Source organism: Armigeres subalbatus, chromosome 2 (genome assembly GCF_024139115.2).
Source record: "Armigeres subalbatus isolate Guangzhou_Male chromosome 2, GZ_Asu_2, whole genome shotgun sequence".
NCBI lineage: Eukaryota > Metazoa > Arthropoda > Insecta > Diptera > Culicidae > Armigeres > Armigeres subalbatus.
Genome location: NC_085140.1, coordinates 2,274,878 through 2,299,688, shown reverse-complemented (window position 1 = coordinate 2,299,688; position 24,811 = coordinate 2,274,878). Strand labels below are relative to the sequence as shown.

The 24,811-nt window shown below is 36.8% G+C and overlaps 1 protein-coding gene across 3 annotated transcripts in view; it reads left to right on the top strand.

Annotated features, from left to right (window-relative positions):
• LOC134217459 (uncharacterized) overlaps nucleotides 1-24,811 on the top strand; it is a 138,062-nt gene that overhangs the window by 48,399 nt on the left and 64,852 nt on the right. For all 3 annotated transcript variants that reach the window (XM_062696225.1, XM_062696224.1, XM_062696223.1), the window contains exon 5: nucleotides 883-966. In XM_062696225.1, the coding sequence (XP_062552209.1) occupies nucleotides 883-966 (84 nt within the window). The remainder of the gene's footprint in view (nucleotides 1-882; nucleotides 967-24,811) is intronic.

Below are 24,811 nucleotides of genomic sequence, written 5' to 3'. Positions count from 1 at the left end.
CAGTCGAATTGTAGAAAATTCAATATTTTAAGCAAAGCAACCCTCAAAAACAGGCATATTGCTTAGTATAGAAATCAATAGATCCAAAGCATCGGCATCCAGCCCAAGTAACATTTTTGATTTTACAGCGGTTTTGAAAGCTATTATTTGATCTGCAAGAATAAGTTAGTTTTAAAGCTTCGCTTGCATAAATAGTAACGTCGCAATTAACTATACGCTGGTATGGCATATTTTAATATAGTTATGCATACACGCAAAAAATATTGCAGTCGAAACTATCATTCCTAGGGTTATTTTAAGAATATGCACCGACGATCTTCAGCAGATAACAAACCCGTTTGATTTTACCATGCGCGCAGTAAAAATCAACTGTGGTCCATGCGGAATGTTGTCACGTGAACTGAAACAGTGGTGAATTTCTCTGAAACCATGAGAAAATTTACTGCAATTTCATGGTAGTTTTAAAAACAGAGCGTAGTCTACAAAATAGTAGTTTTTATCACGGATTTTTTTGTGTATGAACCTTACAGAAACTGTAAAAAATTATCATATACAACTGGGAAAGATTTCGATACAGCCATTATACATTTGCATATCGAGTTTCAGACATTATAAAAAGACGCCGTCAAAAGTATTTCTAACTAATGATGCCAGAAATAATGATAATAATTAACTCAGTGGCAATAACGTCAATTTGGGTCAATAAAATAGCGGTAATAATCAACTAGCCCCGTTTTACGGTAATTCAAAAGCTATGGCAATGTTCCATTTTCACCTAACATTTTGAACGGAGTCGAGTTACTTACCAGCAGTCACCAGTACAGCATACCTGCAGGCGCATCGCTCCATTCATTCCATTCACCACGCGTTCCATTTCCACAGATTTAAAGGTGTTCCACAGGTATCACTCACGTTTGAGCAGGTGTCTGTACAATCTGGAGCTCTCGATACACCAATCACTGTCCGGTAAGAGAGTAGCAACAATGTCCACACTCTAGCTATGATAAACTTTGAGAGAGAGAGAGAGTGTAGACTAAGTGCGCACACATGATAGCCTTTCTGTCGTTAAGTTTTATGTTTGTCGTTGTCTATGTTTGGTTTGTTATCTATGATTGCACCGATGACACAGCACGTGCATGTTGAACTTCACCTTCTTCCGTGTGCGATTTTTATTTTTCTCATCTCAGCAACCCCTCAACCTTTGCCCACCTAGGGTAAATTGACCCATATTGAAACCCTAATTAATTGAACCCTCTTTCTAGAAGTTGGCGTGAATGATTTAATGAAGCATATTCCAGCTTTCTTGCTACATACGAAGAGCCTCTGATACTAATATATATTCTGTGTTAAACATCTAAAATTTTAAAAACACGTTAAAAAAAGTTTTAAAAATCATGCAAATATATCTGCACCAAATGTTGTGGATTCGGCGGGGAATCACCTTAAACGCTTTAAGCTTGTCCGGGCATCATTTATGAGAGTTTGCACATTAGTCACTTCTACGACACAATTTAAATTAGTACATAACTCATTCAAAACAAAAAGCTCTGCCTTTGGTATATGGGTAATAAATTTGGTCATCAAAACACGACATCGCCACACACCATCAAAAGAAAAAACTCCACTGCCGTTCCAGACAGCCATTTGTTGCAAACATTCAAGCCCCACGTTAACTGGTGAACATAGAGTTGTTCTACAGATTCTCAAATGGAAAAATATTCAACACAGGTATCATGAAGCATTACTATTGTGCATTATTATTCTTATTATTGTCTTTATTTTAGAGGCTTTCAACCCGTGGCTGACTCACCTCTTAAATTGTGCATTGCAGAAGGTCATATTTTAATCATAAAATTTGTTTCACATGTTTAGATCAATAAACTGTGGTGTCAATTAAATTCGACATTATTTTCATTTATCCTTTTTTTGCTGCTTCTATTTTCTCATGACTGCTGAAGTGATGCCCCGCTCTTTTGAAATGAAGAATACGAAACATTTGAAATTTTTTGTTGTTAATATTATTTGGCTTATATATATAAAATACCTAAATTAATTTGATATCAAAATTTGATTGATCATTTAATGATTTTAAAAAAGAGCGATGAACGATAGATTTCAGACCGAAACATTGGCAAAGATCTGTGAATGTTGTTACAAAATTTAAAGTGATTTAAAACATGTGCCATGTCTTCGAGGATCAAAATATCATTCAAATCCCGATTAGAGTTCGGAATATTAAAATATTCGTTAGATGAAGATTCATAAGAAATATTTCAAATAATACAAAAAAATAACAAGGATTTAATTTTGAAATTCTGCATCATAGCGCATTCCGGATATTTTTCGAAATGTGAATCAAAGTGTGACGAATTTTTAGACAATTTTTCCCATGTCGTATTTCTGATGCATTCTATAGGGCAGCACTTACTTTGTATCGTTAAATGTGCAAAAACTATACATAAAAAAAATAAACGATCCGTGAATAACATCCATAAACCGCTACCATAAATCCATAAATTTAGTTCAGGAGTATCCATAAAGAATAATTTTAAGATTCATAACTGCACTAAAATTTAAAAATCAACAGGAAAATATGTTCAGTGTAGTATACATAAAAATGAATTTCTGTCAGTCTGAACCTTATAGACTCGGAAACTACTGAACCGATCGGCGTGAAAATTTGTATGCAGAGGTTTTTAGGGCCGGGGAAGGTCCTTGAGATAATTCGAGACTCCTCCCATCTTTGGGAAGGAGGGCGTCCATACAAATGGAACAGTATTGTCTTCATAACTCGAGAATTAACCGCGCGAATTAAACCATATCTGGCATGTGGAGGTTTTGGAAGGGAATGTATGTTTCTGTGGCGGTTTGAAATCCCTCCCCTTATGAAAAGGGGGCTTCCATACAAATGAAACAGAAATTTCTGTATAACTCGAGAGCTAATCAGAGAATAAATCAATTTTAGGCGAAACGAAGTTTGTCGGGTCTGCTAGTCATTCATAAAACTCAATCATTGAGCGCTCCCGCGCGAACTAACTCGTTTGCGATTTTAAAATAATGCATCACGCCTGAGTTTTTCATGCTAAAACGGATCATTTCACTCATTTCCCAAAAAATCATTTCGCTCTAAAAAGTGTTTATAATCAATTTGGGGGAAATTTATTGTTTACACACGCAAGATTATCCATTGTTCTATGTGTTGAACGTTAATTTACTGTTATTTTACGAAGGAGAACAAAAGAAAACCTACGATGATTCAAATGGATGATTCAACTCATCCATGATTTTTTATGTGCTGAGTTGGGTGCGTTTCAACTCACGCGTGATTTGAATCGTTCTTGAGTTTTGAGATTTTGAGTTTTTCCCAACACTGAATATGTTCCTTTTACTTGGTCAAGAACAAAATAACATTCCTGATATTTTCCCATGACAAATGATTCATAAATCTTTGGAAAATGATTCATAAAAACTATATTTTGAACCCTAAAAATTCAATAATAAGCAATTTCATTCGTATGTGAATATGTACGTTATGTGGAAGATATAGATTTGGAACGGAACCGAGCGCGACAGGGCCCGCCTGGGAAGCAGTGTTACGATAGACGGGGATATCTTCGAGGTGGTCGAGGAATTCGTCTACCTCGGATCCTTTCTAACGGCTGACAATATGTACATTGTCCAATGTACGGGAACCGAGAAAGGCCACATGTTTCAATCGTCAATTAGGAACGTTTAGTGATAACCCCGCCATGAGAGAAGTGAGAAATGAGTACAGTGCTGGTAGCAAGTCACTTTTTAGTGACTTGGTCACTATTTTGAGCCTAGTCACTAAAAAGTCACTATTTGCATCCAAAAATCACTAAAGTCGCTATTTTTCAAAAAATGGTCACTAAAGTCACTATTTTCGCACCACCGTTTGCAAAAAAAAAAGTTCAAAATAAAAATCATTTGTGCCTACCATTATCATCAACCAAATCAAATGTAAATCTGTTAGCAAAAAATATAAAGTTTGAGAAATTGCTCCAAGGCCGTCTTATGAAAGACAAAGTGGATTCGAACCATGTACTTCGGGATCGAGAGGCCTGTAGGCAGACCACACAGCAAAGCTTGGGCTTACATTTAGGCAACTCTGTTTATAAAGCTGTTTGTTACGACTACGCGGATTTCGAGATTTTCGCGGTTTTTGCTGTTTTCGCGGATTTACAAAACGGTTTTGAGGCTTCGCGCGGTATTATTATTATTATTATTATCTTTATTAATGAGGTTTTCGGCCCTGGGCCGGTTCACCTCACAGAGAAACGGTATTAGTTTTGGGTGGAAATTTAATAAATAAGGAGCGTAGGCTTTTGTTTTCGATAGCAATTTTTTTGATATTTCCAAGCCATTATTGAATGCATTATACTCTTGAGCACTCGTTTAACAAGTATTATAAGGGTAAGAACTTCACTTGTTGTAATTTTTCATCGTTTCTGAATATCCATTTTTTGTCACGTCCATTTTGACATAATTCCGAGATATTTCTCATTTTCTGATTGATTAACCCCTCTACGATGAATCACACAGCATGATATTGCCGACGTAGCACCACATAAGAATTCGGAAATCGGGACTTCCGAGCCGATTTTTCTTCCGAAGTTTTATCTGTCAAACTGATTGATGTGTTGTTTAGCGCATTATTAGGCGAATCCGGTGCAATCCTAAGTTGGGTAAGTTGCCTGTATCTGGAGAAAAATCCACCTTCGTTATAAAAAACTTCCTAACTTTGTTTCTCTTGGAGGAACTTTCACTGTAATTTGGTAAATAATTTTTTGGTAAATAATTTTGGAAGGTTTTACTTAAGAATTCACCAAGCAATATCTACAGGAATTCTAAAACAGATTTCTACCGGAATTCATGAAAAAATCCGCTTGTATTTGAAGGAGATTTTCCGCAACTTCCGCTGAAATTTCTGAAAAATTTTCAGAGCTTTCCAAAGCAATTTCTGCATCGAATTTTTTAACAATTTGTCCTAATAAAGATTCATAAGCTTTATGAATCCAAATAATTCTCTGTATAGTAATTGATTAGATCATTTTATTGCTTTTTCATCGAAGAATCGTGATAATTTTTAAACATGTCAAAACGAATGTTCACACGTCTAACTACATAACAATTAGCGACAGCCTTTTGGATTGGGCTTCGTTCTAGCACTCTTTCACACTGTCTTGTAGCTGAATCATCTATATATGGTGAAACTTTTGGGAATATGATATGGAAATGCTAATATCATCTTCCAAACTTGGACGTACATGTTCATGATAGCATTAGAGGCGAAAATATAGAATTGATAGTTCCTTAGGATACGGCAGGCTTGAAGAATGTTTTATATAAGTCGATTTGAAAGCGAGCGGAGGGCAATATTTGTGATGGCACATATCACACGACCTTCCTTCTGCCAAGCTCCGTATGAAGGGGAATATGTTTTGACGAGACAACATTTTTTGAACGGCAGTACAAGCGCAAAATTTGTTATATTTCATTCTGCCTTTTTCATACACAAACTGCAGTTTCACGAAAACTTCGAGTCCATGTTAAACTTTATTACCACAATGCTGTAGAACTTGCTTTACCCGTGACGCTGCGTTTTTTTTTTTTTTTTTTTTTTTTAACTATTTTTATTTGCTAATTATCTAATACATGCATTCATCTCTTAGACTAGGTGTTCCGTGTTTTCTTAACACTATCATCCTTATTTGCTATGTTACGCTTTTAGTTATTATTAATACATTTCAATTGCCTCTGGCAGTTAGAATTTTCCTCTGGTTGAATTGAACCATGTAGGAATTACAATGTTTTCAACTTAAACTAAACTTAACCTATTTTATACTAAGGGTACAAGGAGTTAATCGTTGCAATAGAAGATTGCAACGATTTTATCTAAAATTGGAAATTATTTTGTTGGACATTTGTTGCAATGTCTCAATATTAGAAATTCTATGAAGTTCATTGGTACTATACCACGGAGGCTACTTCAGAATCATTTTCAAAATTTTATTTTGAATCCTCTGGAGTGCCTTCTTTCTGGTATTGCAGCAACTAGCCCATATTGGCACAGCATACAACATGGCAGGTCTCAAAATTTGTTTGTAAATCAAACGTTTGTTCTTTAGACAAAGTTTTGATTTTCTGTTTATAAGTGGATATAGGCACTTAATATATTTGTTACATTTGGCTTGAAGGCCTTCAATGTGATTTTTAAAAGTTAATTTTGATCTAGCAGAAGTCCTAAATATTTAGCTTCGCTAGACCAATTAATTGGAACCCCATTCATAGTGACAATATGTCTGCTAGAAGGTTTCAAATAAGAAGCTCTCGGCTTATGTGGGAAAATTATAAGCTGAGTTTTGGAAGCATTCAGGGAAATTTTCCATTTTGCAAGTAAGTGGAGAAAATATCCAAACTTTTTGCAATCTACTACAAATGACACGAAGGCTACGCCCTTTGGCTGAGAGACCTGTGTCATCTGCAAACAAAGATTTTGACACCCTGGTGGTAAATCAGGTAAGTCAGAAGTAAAAATGTTATACAATATGGGCCCCAGTATGCTGCCTTGGGGACACCAGCCCTTACAGGTAATCTATCAGATTTAGTATTCTGATAGTTTACCTGCAGCGAGCGATCTGATAAATAATTTTGGATCAGTTTAATGATGTATAGAGGAAAATTAAAATTCATCAATTTTACAATCAAACCTTCATGCCAAACACTGTCAAATGCTTTCTCTATATCAAGAAGAGCAACTCCAGTCGAATATCCTTCAGATTTGTTGAGCCGAATTAAGTTCGTAACTCTTAATAACTGATGAGTGGTTGAATGCCCATGGCGAAAACCAAATTGCTCATCAGCAAAAATAGAATTGTCATTAATATGAACCATCATTCTATTTAAAATAATCTTTTCAAACAGTTTGCTTATTGAAGAAAGCAAACTGATTGAGCGATAACTAGAAGCCTCAGCTGGATTTTGTCCGGCTTCAAAATTGGAACAACTTTGGCGTTTTTCCATTTATCTGGAAAGTATGCCAATTGAAAACATTTGTTAAATAAATTAACCAAAAAGGATAAAGAGCTCTCAGGAAGTTTTTTGATAAGTATGTAGAAAATACCATCATCACCCAGGGGCTTTCATATTTTTAAATTTTCTAGTAATAGATCTCACTTCATCCAAATTAGTTCCCAACGAAGGATCAAAACATTATCTTGATTGAGAATGTCTTCGAAGCTCCGTGTAACCTGATCCTCAATTGGACTAGTGAGACCTAGACTAAAATTATGGGCACTCTCGAACTGCTGAGCAAGTTTTGAGCCTTTTCGCCATTTGTTAATAAAATTTTATTTCCCTCTTTAAGCGCTGGAATTGGCTTTGGAGGTTTTTAAGAATTTTGTTAATTTCCAAAAGGGTTTCGAACTGGGATCCAACTTCGAGACATTATTCTCAAAGTTGGTATTTCTCAGAATAGCGAAACGTTTTTAATTTCATTTTGCAAATCTCGCCAAATAACTTTCAACGCGGGATCGCGAGTTCTTTAGTATTGCCTTCTTCTCACATTTTAAGACGGATCAGTAGCTGAAGATCGTCGTCAATAATAATGGAGTTGAATTTAACTTCACATTTCGGAATTGCAATGCCTCTGGCTTCGACAATTAAATTTGTCAAAGATACGAGCGCATTGTCAATATCACTTTTGGTATCGAGAGGAATATCAACATCAAAATTCCTATCGATATATGTTTCTATATAAATCCCAATCAGCTCTATGATAATTAAAAGTAGAGCTGATTGGATTATAAATGGCTTCTTGTGAGATTTCAAACGTCACAGGAAGGTGATCAGAGTCAAAGTCAGCATGAGTTACCAATTGGCCACACAGCTGACTTGAATCCGTTAAAACTAAATCAATTGTAGAAGGATTTCGACTGGAAGAAAAACAAGTTGGTCCATTGGGATATTGAATAGTATAATATCCCGCAGAACAATCTTCAAATAAAATTTTACCATTGGAATTGCTTTGAGCATTATTCCATGAACGGTGTCACCAATTATGAAAAATTTGGATTTGTTGCGAGTAAGAATTTGAAGATCAGCTTTCAACAAATTCCTTTGCTGCCCATTGCACTGAAAAAGGCAAGTAGGCTGCAATGAAGGAAAATTGTCAAAATTTGTTTCAACAGAGACTCCCAAGGTTTCAAAACTTTGGTTTCAAACGAAGAAAATAATTTATGTTTGATACGTCTATTAATGACAATGGCAACCCCACCACAGGCGCTGTCAAGACGATCATTTCTGTAGATAAAATAGTTTGGATCTCTTTTAATGGAGAGTCCTGGTTTTTAAATACGTTTCAGTTATAATGGCAATATGCACATTATGAACTGAAAGGAAGTTGAATAATTCATCTTCCTTACCCTTTAGAGAGCAGGCATTCCAATTTAGAACTTTCACACAATTATTTGGATCCATTGAAACGGAGTCCGATAACAATTTTTGTGTGTACTTTTATACCAACCTGAATAGCTTCAGGAATGGTATTTGCTTTGAACATTGCATCAATCATGTGATGCAATTGTTCAGTTAAAAATCAAAATCGGAAGCAGTCATGCTACCTGAATCAACAACATGACCGTTATTTTCCGTTGGGACATGGGTATAAACCTCATTTTGAGAAGAAATTTGGTCTACCAGCAGCGATGTTTGCATACGTAGGTACATTGGAAAAATTGGAATTTACTGAAGTGCTTGCTACCCGTTGACGAGCGGCAAAATTTGTTTGTGAATTGTGGTGGGTATGAATTGCTCGACCGGTAACCGGTTTCGAAATTTGAGCGTTTGAAAATTTCTACCCGTCGAATCTGGGATCGATTGGAATTTCCGTCAACAATTTTGCACGGGAATTCAAAACTTTTGCGTGAAGGGCATTCCCAGAAATTGGATTTGTGATTGCCCTCACAGTCTGCGCACTTAAATTTATTGGAATCTTCTCTCACAGGACATGCGTCCTTGGCGTGAGAGGTTCCACCACAAATCATGCATTTAGCATCCATGTGACATGTTTGGTTCCATGACCCCACTTTTGGCACTTACGGCACTGGGTAGGGTTTGGAAATTTCCCCCAGGCCTGCGGAAATGTCCCCATGTAACACGGACATGGGACATAATACAGGCCTTTCCAAACTTTTCATATTATTTAGTTCACTTTTGTTAAAGTGAACTAAATAAAATTCTTGAGAAATGCCCTCTGGGAAGTACCAGAGTGGGATTTCTTTTGCATCTTAATTACTTGGACTGGTGAAAATCCAAGTAATTGAGAAATTTCAATTTAATCTCATCCAGTGATTTATCATCACTGGGAGACCTTCAAGACGACTTTGAACAATCGCTCAGTTTTGTCGTCGTATGTGAAGAATTTATGGCGCTTCTCAGTTAAATATTGAAGAAGACGTTTGCGATCGTCAAAGGATCCCGGCAAAACGCGGCAGTCACCCTTCCTAGCAATCTGAAATGAAACCTTGATCCCTGAAGGTTACTCAAAATCTCATTCCGGAAGCCAGAAAACTCGGCAACAGATACCACAATTGGCGGAATCCTTTGCTTTTTCGCATGAATCGAATCACCTGGGCTAGAGGTAGATTCGATTTGCTCAATATCATCATTAATCAAATCGAACTGATTGCTCCAGTTCGATTGGAGAAGAATTATTTCCGATATTAGAGTTAGAAGGAATATCTGAATTCTCCAGTTTCCTTCTATTTTTCCGCGCTTGGGCAGGACGGTCTTGAAACCTTGTTTCTTTGAAGGAAGTGGAGAATTCAGAGACTCCCCTTCCTCTTGTTTTGTTAATACTCATTGCTGAGCGTGGAGACGTGACCTTCTAAGAGGTTTTTCCCAGAACGGTGTCCCTGCAGGATTACCACCGCTTGTCGGAATTTTACTTCCGCAAACGGGTCCAACGTAAAACGAAGGCACGGGTCCTTGCAAAGATCGTAACGGGATCAGTGGGTACAAATAGCGCTAAGAAGCACCGTTGAAATTAAAATAGCTTCGGGTAGTATTAAAAACTTCCTTCCGCAAAGAGAGAAAGAACCGCACAGCACGAAAGCACGATGCGGTCTGGCGTGACGCTGGGTAAATACCATTAGATGGTGTGTTACGGAATAAGGTTTACCATGGTTATATTGCTAGCCTCTGGATGTCCCAACTTATACCTTCCTCAATATCCAACTTGTAATTTTGTCTTTTCTTGATTTCTGATAGCATTAGAATAAGTATTTGAAAAAACATGATATCACTAGTTTTCGATCTACTACGAGTTGCACAGGGACAATACGAATGCACCTCAGCTCATGCAAAAGTCACTATTTGATCACTTTTTCTGCTACTGAAAGTCACTATGTGGGCACTGTTTTCGTCATCGATGGGCACGGAGTCACACTTTTGAACGGCATTTCGCGCTACCAGCCCTGTGAGTAGTAAGAAGTGAGACGTCTCTCTCAGACCGCATCGTGCTGTGCGGTTCTTTCTCTCTTTGCGGAAGGAAGTTTTTAATACTACCCGAAGCTATTTTAATTTCAACAGTGCTTCTCAGCGCTATTTGTACCCACTGATCCCGTTACGATCTTTGCAAGGACCCGTGCCTTCGTTTTACGTTGGACCCGTTTGCGGAAGTAAAATTCCGACAAGCGGTGGTAATCCTGCAGGGACACCGTTCTGGGAAAAAACCTCTTAGAAGGTCACGTCTCCACGCTCAGCAATGAGTATTAATAAAAACAAGAGGAAGGAGTCTTTGAATTCTCCACTTCCTTCTAAGAAACAAGGTTTCAAGACCGTCCTGCCAAAGCGCGGAAAAAATAGAAGGAGCTGGAGAATTCAGATATTCCTTCAAACACTAATGTCGGAAATAATTTTTCTCCTATCGAACTGAGCAATCAGTTCGATTTGATGAATGATGATATTGAGCAAATCGAATCTAGCCCAGGTGATTCGATTCATGCGAAAAAAAGCAAAAGGATTCCGCCGATTGTGGTATCTGTTGCCGAGTTTTCTGGCTTTAGGAATGAGATTTTGAGTAACCTTCAGGGATCAAGGTTTCATTTCAGATTGCTAGGAAGGGTGACTGCCGCGTTTTGCCGGGATCCCTTGACGATCGCAAACGTCTTCTTCAGTATTTAACTGAGAAGCGCCATAAATTCTTCACATACGACGACAAAACTGAGCGATTGTTCAAAGTCGTCTTGAAAGGTCTCCCAGTGATGACAAATCATTGGATGTGATTAAAATTGAAATTTCTCAATTACTTGGATATTCACCAGTCCAAGTAATTAAGATGAAAAAAAATCTCGTTCTGGTACTTCCCAGAGGGAATTTCTCAAGAATTTTATTTAGTTCATTTTAACAAAAGTAAACTAAATAATATGAAAAGTTGGAAAAGGCCTGTATTATGTCTCATGTCCACAGGGGAACATTTCGCAGGCCTGGGGGGAAATTTCCAAAACCCCACCCAGTGCCGTAAGTGCCAAAAAGGGGCCGCGGAACCAAACATTGTCACATGGATGCTAAATGGCATGATTGTGGAACCTCTCACGCCAAGGACGTATGTCGTGAGAGAAGATTCCAATAAATTTAATGTGCTAAATTGTGGGGCAATCATAAATCCAATTTCTGGGAATGCCCTTCACGCAAAAAGTTTTGAATTCCTGCAAAATTGATGACGGGAAATTCCAATCGGATCCCAGATTCTGACGGGTAGAAATTTTTCAAACGCTCAAATTTCGAAACCGGTTACCGGTCGAGCAATTCATACCTACCACAATTCACATAAACAAATTTTGCTGCTCGTCAACGGGTAGCAAGCACTTCAGTAAATTCTTATTTTCCAATGTACCTACGTATGCAAACATCGCTGCTGTAGACAAAATTTCTTCAAATGAGGTTTATACCCATGTCCCAACGGAAAATAACGGTCATGTTGTTGATTCAGGTAGCATGACTGCTTTCGATTTGATTTTATCCGGACCCTGAACAATTGCATCACAAGATTAATGCAATGTTCAAAGCAAAATACCATTCCTGAAGCTGTTCAGGTTGGTATAAAGTACACACAAAAATTGTTATCGGACCCGTTTCAATGGATCCAAATAATTGTGTGAAAGTTCTAAATTGAATGCCTGCCCCTAAAGGGTAAGGAAGATGAATTATTCGACTAACTTCCTTTCAGTTCGGCAAATGTGCATGTTGCCAAATATAACTGAAACGTATTTAAAACCAGGACTTCATTAAAAGAGATCCAAACTATTTTATCTACAGAAATGATCGTCTTGACAGCGCCTGTAGGGTCGCCATTGTCATTAATAGACGTATCAAACATAAATTATTTTCTGTTTGAAACCAAAGTTTTTGAAACCTTTTGGGAGTTTCTGCTGAAACAAATTTTGTGACAATTCTTCCTTCATTGCAGCCTACTTGCCTTTCAATGTAATGGGCAGCAAAAGAATTTGTTGAAAGCTGATCTTCAAATTCTGACCTCGCAACAAATCAAAATTTTCGTAATTGGTGACTTCAATGCCAAACACCGTTCATGGAATAATGCTCAAAGCACTCCAATGGTAAAATTTTATTTGAAGATTGTTCTGCGGGATATTATACTATTCAACATCCCAATGGCCCTACTTCTGTTTTTCTTCCAGTCGAAATCCTTCTTACAATTGATTTAGTTTAATGGATTCAAGTCAGCTGTGTGGCCAATTGGTAAAACTCATGCTGACTTTGACTTTCGATCACCTTCCCGTGACATTTGAAATCTCACAAGAAGCTACAATAATCCAACCAGCCCTACTTTTAATTATCATAGAGCTGATTGGGATTTATATAAAACGTATATCGATAGGAATTTTGATGTTGATATTCTTCTCGATACCAAAAGTGATATTGATAATGCTCCTCGTATCTTTGACAAATTTAATTGTCGAAGCCAGAGGCATTGCAATTCCTAAATGTGAAATTAAATTCAACTCCATTATTATTGACGACAATCTTCAGCCACTGATCCGTCTTAAAATGTGAGAAGAAGGCAATACTAAAAGAACTCGCGATCCCGCGTTGAAAGTTATTTATGGCGAGATTTGCAAAATGAAATTAAAAAACGTTTCGCTATTCTGAGAAATACCAACTTTTTGGAGAATAATGTCTCAGTTGGATCCCAGTTCGAAACCCTTTGAAATTAACAAAAATTCTTAAAACCTCAAAAGACAATTCCAGCGCTTAAAGAGGGAAATAAAATTTATTAACAAATGGCGAAAAAGGCTCAAAAAACTTGCTCAGCAGTTCGAGAGTGCCTATAATTTTAATTCTAGGTCTCACTAGTCCAATTGAGGATCAGGTTACACGGAGTTTTGGAAGACATTCTCAATCAAGAGAATGTTTTTGACCTTCGTTGGGAACTAATTTGGATGAAGGAGATCTACTACTAGAAAATTTAAAAAATATGGAAAGCCCTGGGTGATGATGGTATTTTCACATACTTATCAAAAAACTTCCTGAGAGCTCTTTCCTTATCCTTTTTAGTTAATTTATTTAACAAATGTTTCTAATTGGCATACTTTCCAGATAAATGGAAAAACGCCAAAGTTGTTCCAATTTTGAAGCCGGACAAAAATCCAGCTGATGCTTCTAGTTATCGCCCAATCAGTTTGCTTTCTTCAATATTTTATTATTTTAAATTATTTTAAATAGAATGATGGTTCGTTATTAATGACAATTTATTTTTGCTGATGAACAATTTGGTTTTCGCCATGGGCAGTATCAACCACCCATCAGTTATTAAGAGTAACGAATTTAATTCGGCTCAACAAATCTGGAAGGATATTCTGACTGGAGTTTTTTCTTCTTGATATAGAGAAAGCATTTGACAGTGTTTGGTATGAAGGTTTGATTGTAAAATTGATGAATTTTAATTTTCCTCTGTACATCATTAAACTGATCCAAAATTATTTATCAGATTTGTTTCACTGCAGGTAAAACTATCAGAATACTAAATCTGATAGATTACCTTGTAAGTGGCTGGTGTCCCCAAGGCAGCATATACTAGCCCATATTGTATAACATTTTTTTACTTCTGACTTACCTGATTTACCACCAGGGTGTCAAAAAATCTTTGTTTGCAGATGACACGGGCCTTTCAGCCAAAGGGCAAAGCCTGTGTCATTTGTAGTAGATTGCAAACAAGTTTGATATTTTCTCCACTTACTTGCAAAATGGAAAATTTCCCTGAATGCTTCCAGAACTCAGCTTATAATTTTCCCACATAAGCCGAGAACTTCTTTATTTGAAACCTTCTTAGCAGACATATTGTCACTATGAATGGGGTTCCAATTAATTGGTCTAGCGAAGCTAAATATTTAGGACTTCTGCTAGATCAAAATTAACTTTTAAAATCATACATTGAAGGCCTCGCCAAATGTAATAAAATATATTAAGTGTCTATATCCACTTATAACAGAAATCAAAACTTTGTCTTAAGAACAAACTTTGATTTACAAACAAATTTTTTTAGACCTGCCATGTTGTATGCCAAATTAATATGGACTAGTTGCTTGCAATACCAGAAAGAAGGCACTTTCAGAGGATTCCAAACAATAAAATTTTGAAATGATTCTGAAGTTGCCTGTGGTATAGTACCAATGAACTTCATAGAATTTCTAATATTGAGACATTGCAACAAATGTCCAACAAAATAATTTCCAATTTAGATAAAATCGTTGCAACTTATTGCAACGATTAACCTTGTACCCTTAGTATAAAACAGGTTAAGTTTAGCTTGTTGAAAAATTGTAAATTCCTACATGGTTCAATTCAACCAGAGGAAAATTTAATCCTCGCCAGAGGCAATTGAAATGTATTAATAATAACTAAAAAGTAACATAGCAAATAAGGATGATAGTGTTAAGAAAGAAACACGAACACCTAGCCTTCCAAGAGATGAATGCATGTATTAGATAATTAGCAACAAAATTAGTTAAAAAAAAAAAAAAAAAGACGTCTCTCTCTTCTCATTCCTCATTTCTCACTGTAAAAAATTAGAAGCGCGAAGTGAGTAGTGAGACGTCTCACTATTCACTTCGCGCTTCTCATTTTCTACAGTGAGAAGAGTAGTGAGACGTCTCACTTCTCACTCTTCATTTTTCTCTTCTCACTGTAGAAAGTGAGAAGCGCGAAGTGAATAGTGAGACGTCTCACTAGTGAGTAGTGCGAAGTGAATAGTGAGACGTCTCACTACTCACTTCACGCTTCTCACTTTTTACAGTGAGGATGAGAATTTAGAAGTCTCTCTTCTAACTCCTTATTTCTCACTTTTCAAATTACCTATTTGGCCGAATAACATATTCGGTCAAATGACCTGTTCGGCCAAATGACTTATTCGGCCAAATGTCTTCGCAAGATCAAGTCAAGATCAAAAATCTCCTTTGTTTTGAAAATCCTATGTTGAATGAATCCTATGTGGAAAAGAAAGTTTTGAAAATCCTCACAATTTTCCGGAAGTTTTATTGAGGTAGGACTTACGTCTTTCTTTACTATACTGAAAATCGAGAGCATAACACTGAAAGGGAAGATTTCGAACGTTACTAGCGCATTTATCTTTAAATGGATTTTGAAGATTTATATGTCAATCGACTTGGACACTTTACAGCAATTTATCAATTTCATCTAAACTTAAGATTATTAACGATAGGCTATTGAAATTTTCAATTCTTGTCAAAGCGAGTGTGAGTCATTCCAGTTTATGACAGCAGCACCTACTGACGTCCTTTTTGCTCGCGCATTTTCTTTCTCGTTCTTTCGCTGTTTTTACGTACACAGCATGTAGTCGCCAGCAGTTGAAAATGCTTGAAAGAAGATGACGCATTTTTTGTCATTCTATGCTTGATGATGGTCGGATGCAGTGTTGTCGATTGCGATTGATGCGATCGCCCATCGCATCGCTCGGAATTCACGGCTAGAGGCCGATGATGGCTGAAGCTGCGATGGCAGCAATGGTGGATGAAGAAGAATAAAATTAGCCCAGAGAAATTTGGTCTGCTCATCCAGGAAAAGTTATTGGTTTCATAATCCACATCCTTCAGAGATGGGAACGAGTCATGGCATATGACTGACCATATGTTAAGTTGTGGTTGGTACTTAAAGACACGTACATTAGAACCGAGTTATTCTATAACAGTTCTAATTCTCCAGCAAAAAAATCAACTACTCTTATTGAAATTAAAATAAAATATTAAATAGGGTTACGGCTCCTGGACTTCATCTCATAGCTCCGATATTGGTCCTACGAAAAACAAAGGAATGAAAAAGTATTTGATTTGTTTATTATTTTTGTGATTTTTTTCAGCAGTGAGCGCGCATGTTAGCAAAAAGAAGCGACGAAATTGGTGGCGTATTTCTTTGTTTCGCGATGAGATGAATATATGTTCAGTGAGGTTGAAAACGGAACAGTTCCCCCATAATTACTTTCATCCATTCGCAGAAGGCATTGGCAATTAAATGAAACGCAATCAGCAATAGTGTTGATATCAATTTTAGATTAGAAAGTTTCGCCGTATTACATGTAAATGTTTTAAAAAAGTCTGAAAAAATAATTTCCAGAAGAATATTTTGATAAACATTATTTTATACTTTGTATCTTATTTTCTGAGAAATTATATCATTGATTTTGACTTAGACTATAGGAGTTTGGAGCCAATACATCAAATAATTTTTCGTGGACGTATTAGCAGAACTATCTCTATTTTAGTAGGGTTACTGCTCCTTGACTTGTTTCTTATTTTTGTGATTTTTTTTAGCAGTTAGTACACATATTAGCAATAAGAAGCAACCAAATTAATGCTGTATTTCTTTTTTTGACGATAAGATGAATATATGTTCAATGAGGTGGAAAACGGGACAGCTCCTTTAAAATAGCACATTTTGCCCAAGACCATAAATTTGATTATCAGAATTTTTAAACTTTAAATACTATCATCAATAAGAAATCTATAAATGCCCTACATTTGCTTGAGTAAATAAGGGACTAATATTCAGAAACAAAGCAATTCTGCATGTGTATTTAATTATTAGGTTTTATTTGGTTTCCAATATCGATACCTATAATCAATCCCATTAATTCAAAAGTAAAATGTAAATACGTTATGTTTATATAAGTCCTACGTCTACTCGCGGTTATGTTTAACACATTACCCTTTTTTTTTCTTGCCCCTTCAGTGTATTATTTTTGAACCAAAAACGAGGGGAAAGACATAATTGCTTTTGAATATTTGTATCGACCTATAATACGATCATATAGGGTCTCCTTTTCCGCTTTAATTCAATATTAATTAGTTTGCACATGTCTTAACGATGCTCTAAGTATACATAACATGGGGCTTCAGCCTGAGAGAGCTGAGTACCTAGTTTAAAGGATGTTAAAACCTCAAGACTGAGAGAGCTTGGTAGATTGTTCAAATCATATATATACTTTTTTATATCTTCATTGGGGAGACTATCAGCCAAAGGCTGGCTCGTCTCGTTAAATGATATTAGTTTATTTGGCTCAGATTAAGCTTAGCTTAGCAAAATTTGCCGAACATGAAGTCCATTTCGCTCGAAACTTTTGAGGGTTGAAATGATAGATTAGGCACAATTATTGTTGTTTTGACTACTTGGCTTAATAATAACCAAAAGTAAGCAAGCCATTTGGTGGCATAATTTTGGTTAAAGTTTCAATATGAAGATACAACGATAACAATCACATCATATAAGGCTAAGGTATGAGACATGTACCCTAGTCCGTTTTAGATTGGTTGTTCCCTTTAATCAATAAACGCTACTAAAGTATTTGTCTTCTTCTATGTAGTTGATTGGACTGGTTCATTTTCCTTTTTGCTTTACATTAAAATTATAACTTAAAAGATTTTATGTAGAATGTCAACTTTCGTTGAATAGCGCAAATAACAATTAATGAGCAGATCGCAATCGCACCAACACTGTAACCTTTGCACGGAGCTTTTTTATCCGAATTTGAATACAAATTAAAACCATCTTTATGATTCCATCTACAAGGTCAACCCTAGAGTGGATGCTTGATACTTGCCGAGACGCGAGAATGCAAAAACGCATTCGACTACCGGAGTGGAAATAATTGAAATACGCGATCACGCTAGCCCCTTCTACTGTAGGTACCAACTAGCAACTGTTGTCGGCTTGCATGTTGCATGCTGGATGACCGGTTAACTTGCATCGTGTGGAAACCGGAAGAACTATACCCCGAAACAGTGTTAGAACATTCATCACCGGATTGATGGATGGAGTGACGTGCATTAACGCCAATGTGCAGCGTGCCAATTGGAAATGACGTCAATCAATTGGATTTTGGCTTAGCGAATTTGACACTCTAGCGAGTCATGTTTTCTATGATGGTCATAACTCGTGGGTTAGTCATATGCGAAAGCTGTCTACTTTCACGACTGGAACGATGATGTTTGGAAAATGTGATATTCCCGAATAAATGAAATTTACAGATGCCAGGAAGCTTTGCAATTAATAAAGTGAAAGTAAAAGTGTAAATGATTGGTAGGACAGATAGAGCACATTGTGAAACAAAGTAGAAAAGAGCCGTATCTGGAAATGAACCCGTTGTTCGCTTATCGGATTCCATATTCTTTTATTTTCGAAATTCCTGATAACCTGCGACTTTTATCGACTTGGACAAATGTTAAATCGATTACCGTCACTCACCAATGTCAAAACAACCTTGTTTCGCTAACTGTAGCTGAGCATGTAGCCAAAAATATGTCCTTCAGTGATTCTCTGTTCTACACTCAGGACAATAGCTATGGAGCAAATAAAATTAATTCTATACTAGGCATCTAACAATGAATTTGACACATCCAAGCTGAAACTTAAATGTAATACACTTTTGATAGAGACCATAGTAAGAAAGAAAAGCAAGCAGAAATAGCTTCTTTTTCCCAAATAGCGAGAACATCTGTTTGAGCAGCACCGCCCGGTGTTTATTACTGAACCACATTCCAACCGAATTACTCGATGCTCAGTACATGGTTAGTATCTGCAGGATACTGGTGATGTACAAAATAACAAACAATTCGGTTGGAATGCGGATACAGGATAAAGGACCAAAATAGATCGTTTTACTACGCCATAGTGGGAGGGCATTCATGGGTTTAAGTTTTCAGATGACACAAAGGTTTCGGTAATCGTTTGGGCCAGATAATAAAAGAATGCGAACAAAATGAACGAAACTTTATGCATAAACGTGATATGTCAGTGATATTTAGCAGTTCTTTGGTCATAAATGATGAAAAGAAAACACCCTCCAGAAAATAAGCATAAAAATCGTAAATTGCTAGTAGGAAAATGAATAAGAGAATATGAAATAAGAGTGCAAGAGTGCAAGCAATTATGGATGGTTAAATGTCCATAACTATAGATAGTGGAATATATAGATGAGCGAAGATAAATCCTCTGTCTCCAAACGAACTGTCAAACGTGTCTCCAAACGAGCATGACGTCACGATTTCAATGGAAACGTTAAGGGCTGTGACGTCATATGCGCGTGTGCACGGGCAAAAAAATCGACTCAGCCATGCTTTCGCTCATCTATAGATTCTACTATCTATATCCATAACTATGTTTATTGCTGCATTGTTTCATCTTTAAGCTCTTATGTTCATGCTATGAAAAACAAAGGAATGAGTCTCAAATGAGCATGTTGATTGTTTATTTTATACATATATGTCATTTTTCTTCTGCAATGAGCACGCATGTTTACAGAAAAATAGGACAAAATTGATGCTGCACTATTTAATTTGACAATGAAATGAATTTGTTACAATGAGATAGAGAGTGGAACAGCTCCTTTAAATAAATCTACGAATAAAAATTATACAAACAAGGTATTATGAAATGTTAATGTAAGAATAACATTTCAAAAGCCAAATTTTCCCTTAAAAAATTTAAAAAAAAATCTTTTTAAGCAAAACGTTATGCAAAAGTTTTCACAAAATAGATTAGTAATTAATTTTCCCAGAAAATCAATAAAAAGCGATAAGTATTTCCATACATGGCTTTAAAAGTGCTAATTGAAATGAAATAAAATCGATTTCATTCACTTGTCATAAGACGAGTTTATACAATCCCATTGAATTCCACCACTTAATTGTATCTTGACAGATACGTATTTCGACCTCAACAGTAAGGCCGTCTTCAGTGTCTCGTACTTGACTCGACTTATCGATTTCATTGTTTTTTTCTCTTTGTGTATAAAAAAAAACAAGAAAAAAATTGTTTTCAACCCAAATTTTTGTTTTCGCTCAAAATCACTTTTTTAAATTGATCTGAACACGTTTTGGTCAATTAAAATTTTTAATTTACGATTTCATAAATTTCACATTTTGATTTATTAGAACTTTGTTCTTTGAGTTTTTCATACAATAGAATAATTTCTCGAATCTATTAAACTTTCTTGATTTTTGCCTCTCTCGTATACAAAGTATACGTAAAGGCTATATGTTCGCTCCAAAAACAAACTTTTTATAGAAGGCTTAGAAATTATGGCCAAAATACTATTTATTGAGATTGCATTCGATGGAGAATCCTGTCTTATTGTTTCCTATTGAAAATTGGTCGGATCAGCCAAAAAAAAATTTTTTTTTAATCTTTATTTAGGTGGCCAAAATACTAATTTCAAAACCACAATACAGAATCACTTTTTTGACACTTATGCTCATCCGATTTGCTTGCAACAAGTTGCGTTCAGCTAGAAATTTTATAATACATACTATTATGAAAAATAGAATCTGTTATTTTAGACTTTTCTTATATATTTCTTACCCCTTTTAAACGAACGATAAAGGCACCTCATCGGTAGGTTGATTAATCTGTTTTTTTAATATATTTTAATAATTTGAAAATTCTTATTCAATTTCCTGACTTTTTGCCATTTTTTTAAATTGTCTGTGTTGTTATCTTCGTGGACGTCCTCACGTCCTGTGGTGCCGACGTCCACACGCCTCGGCCAGCTCACCTTAGGTGCTTTCTCAGCGTCGGCCTTAGACCTCACGGAAGACAGAACAACCTCCTACTTACCTGCCAACCAACATGCAAGGCCAAATTAACTGTGGGAATGCTCTATTTCCTTTTCCAAGTCTAAAAGTAAATCCAAGTGTGCAATAAATCTGTAGAACTTTGAAAATTTACTTTAAACCACATTTAAAAATGCATTGAAGTTTATATTATCGACCGACATTATTTTTTTTTTTGAAATCTAAACAATTGAAAATTACAATAAAAATAATCGTTGGGCGTTCGATGGATAGTTGTTGTTTTCTTAAGCAAAAGTATCTTTATTTTGTGAAAACTTTCACAATTATTTCTTACTTCGATTTAGTCATGAAAAAAAATGTTTTGACAATTGTTATTTTTAGTGTAGATTACAGTATTAGCATCCTCCAATGCAAATGAAAGTCACAATCACCCCCAAACGACGTATTTTTATACTATCTAATATCTAACATTCTAGACCAGCGGTTCTCATCCTTTTTCTAGAAAGGTACCCCTTCGAACTTTTTCATTAATTGAGGTACCCCCTACTTTTTGCGGTAAATGGAAAAAAGCATATATGAAAAATGGACCTGAAACCTAACGGGATTTATGGGTCTTCAAAAAATTGGCTGAAATTTTCATCAACCCGTATAAATTTATAGATCAAACTTCCTACTGGACTTTCATGACTATTGGAGCCTTCCGCGCCTCTTGAATGAAGGATTCCGTTCTTCTTAAATGGCGGCTTTCGAGCCACTTAAAAGAAGGCCTCTGAGCATCTTGATAGGTCGCTTCGAAGCCTCTTGTAAGAAAAATTCCTAGCCTCTTGAAAGAGGTTCTTCCGATTCACTTGATCTGCTTGAAATGAGGCTTCCAAGCCTCTTGAAAGGAGCTTTTCGAGCCTCTTGAAATGAAACTTTTAAGCCTCTTTGAAGGAGCCTTTCGGACCATTTGAAAAAAAGGCTTCCGGGCCTTTTGAAAGGAGGCTTCCGAGTCTCTTGAAAGGAAGCTTCTGAGTCTCTTGAAAGGAGGCTTCCGGGCCTCTTGGAAGAAGGCTTCTGGGCCTCTTGAAAGAAGGCTTCCGGGCCTCTTGAAAAGATGCTTCCAGGCCTCTTGAAAGGAGGCTTCTGGGCCTCTTGAAAGGAGGCTTCTGGGCCTCTTGAAAGGAGGCTTCTGGGCCTCTTGAAAGGGGCTTCTGGGCCTCTTGAAAGGAGGCTTCTGGGCCTCTTAAAAGGGCCTCTTAAAAGGAGACTTCCGGGCCTCTTGAAAGAAGGCTTCCGGGCCTCTTGAAAGGAGGCTTCCGGGCCGCTTGAAAGGAGGCTTCCGGGCCTCTTGAATGGAGGCTTGCTGGCCTCTTGAAAGGAGGCTTCCGGGCCTCTTGAATGGAGGCTTCCGAGCCTCTTGAAAAAAGCCCTCTGAGCCTCTTGAAAGAAGGCTTCCGAGCCTATTAAAAAAAATCAGAGTCTCTTGAAAGGAGGCTTCCAAAACTCTTGCAAAAAGGCTATCGAATCTTTTGAAAGGGGTCCTCTGAGCCTCTTGAAAAAAGGAATCCGAGCCTATCCAGTTTTCAGCGAGCGCCAGCTTGCCTGCGGGTTGGTCACTGATTTGACGTTTGGTGAGGTCAACTGCTCCCACCGTTCCAAGCATTCTGACCAATGTGGCATATAAGAAGATGCTAATGAAGTGAATCCGCGGGCGGTAACACTGGATTGAAAACAGGTTTCCGAGCTGCTTGGAAAGAGGTTTCGAGAAGCGTAGAAGGATTCTCGTGCAAAGAAGCAACAGAGGTTTTCAAAAAAAAAAACTTCACGTCTCTCAAATGGTGGCTTCCGGACCTTTAGACTCAAGATTTTAGTTCGGAAGTATATTCTTGACAAATTATTCAACATTTTGTTTCGAACAGGTAGATTACATTGAAGTTTTGCTCTTTCGACGTTTTTTTTCTTTTGATCTGTTGTCCACAGCGAGTTGTGGAGGGCCGGATGCGATAGGCTTTAATTTACAGATCGTCATGCATATTATATACAAGACAATGTTTTGAAATTGAAAATATTACACTTTATCAATAAATTTTGTTTTTTTTTTTATTCTTGGCTGTGGCATTGGCACAGCACATGTTTCGGAATGGACGAATTGATATGAAATTTGGGAAAAAGAATTCACGTGTCTTGGAGGGACTTAATCAAGTGTCGGATTTCCTCCGTCATCAGTCGTCTGAGTACACGCATGCGTAGAACAATCACACTTTAGCCAAGTAAGCCTTTAACACAGCAGAATGTGATTGATTCACACTCTATACAAATCAACAACCAGCCCCCTTTCCCCGTTGTTGGGGGCATAGAGTGTGGTGATCTCGAATAATAAAAAATGTGGGCTCGCTTGACTGTGGATATACAACAGTAAAGCACATGTAAAGATTGGACAAATCAAGCATCCGAAAGATATTTAATTTGCAAAAAAGAGCTAACCGCGGTGGAGGTTGGTACTAGGATGCTGAAGGCTTTTTCGCAAACGTGACCTTTAAGTGGTCTTGTTTTGTAAAGGTTATCACGCCTACCCTAGCAACACACATGTTTCACATAAGCTACTGCAACTCTTATGTGACCAGATTTAGTCAAAATCAAGTTGCTGCAACCATTTTTCGCTGACTTGTGCTGCTTGGGTATGTAGAGAGTAGGGGGTTGAGGGTTCGAGTCCCTCCAAGACACGTGGATTATTTTTCGCAAATTTCATATCAATTTGTCAATTTCGAAACATGTGCTGTGCATATGCACAGCTAAGATATTTAACAAAAAAAGATTTTCGTATGTATGGCCGAGGTGGCGAATAATATTCAATTATTAATAAATTTTGATTGGAATTGTAATACATCCGCCATTACGCATTTGTGTCCGAGGTACCCCCTAGGGCCTGCGAAGGTACTCCCAGGGGTACATGTACCCCAGGTTGAGAACCGCTGTTCCAGACAATGCAAAAATAGTAGAATTGCAATTAGAAATATATAATATGATGGAAATACCATTTTACAGAATTTTCAGCATAAATCGTAACGAATCTTCAAAAATAATGAAGTTATAAACTTGACATCTCCAACAAAGTTCTTCAGGAGAACTTTTCCTACATTTTTTGTAAGAACACAAACCTTGTATGTTGTAAAACGCTCATTGCTGGGTTGGGGTTGATCATTAAGCTGAATATTTCCAAAGAAGCGCATTTATTTACTGATAAAATGTTTGAATCACGCCTATCTAGAGAGTAGGAGGTTGAGGGTTCGAGTCTCTCCAAGACACGTGCATTCTTTTTCGCAATTTCCTTATCAATTTGTCCATTTCGAAGCATGTGCTGTGGATATGTAAAGCCAAGATATTTAATACTGTTCTAATGTTTGTTTTCCAGTATGGCGCCCAAATGAGTACTATAATGTTTTTTTTTGCTACTCATTTGAGTTGCATAATGGTCGTTATAGCAACCATTTCATTGGTTTGGAAAAGTAGGCCGTTTTATGAAGCACGAACTATTAAACTAGGTATTATGATCCGTAATTGCAAAAAAAAAAGTATTTTTCGTGTACTAATCATCTATAAATTAACATTTGTGCCGTCAAAAAAGGAAGGATGGCTAGAACAAACATTGTGGCAACCACGCAGTCTACGGAGGGCTCGTAAATTGTCCTCCAGCTGATCGATACACT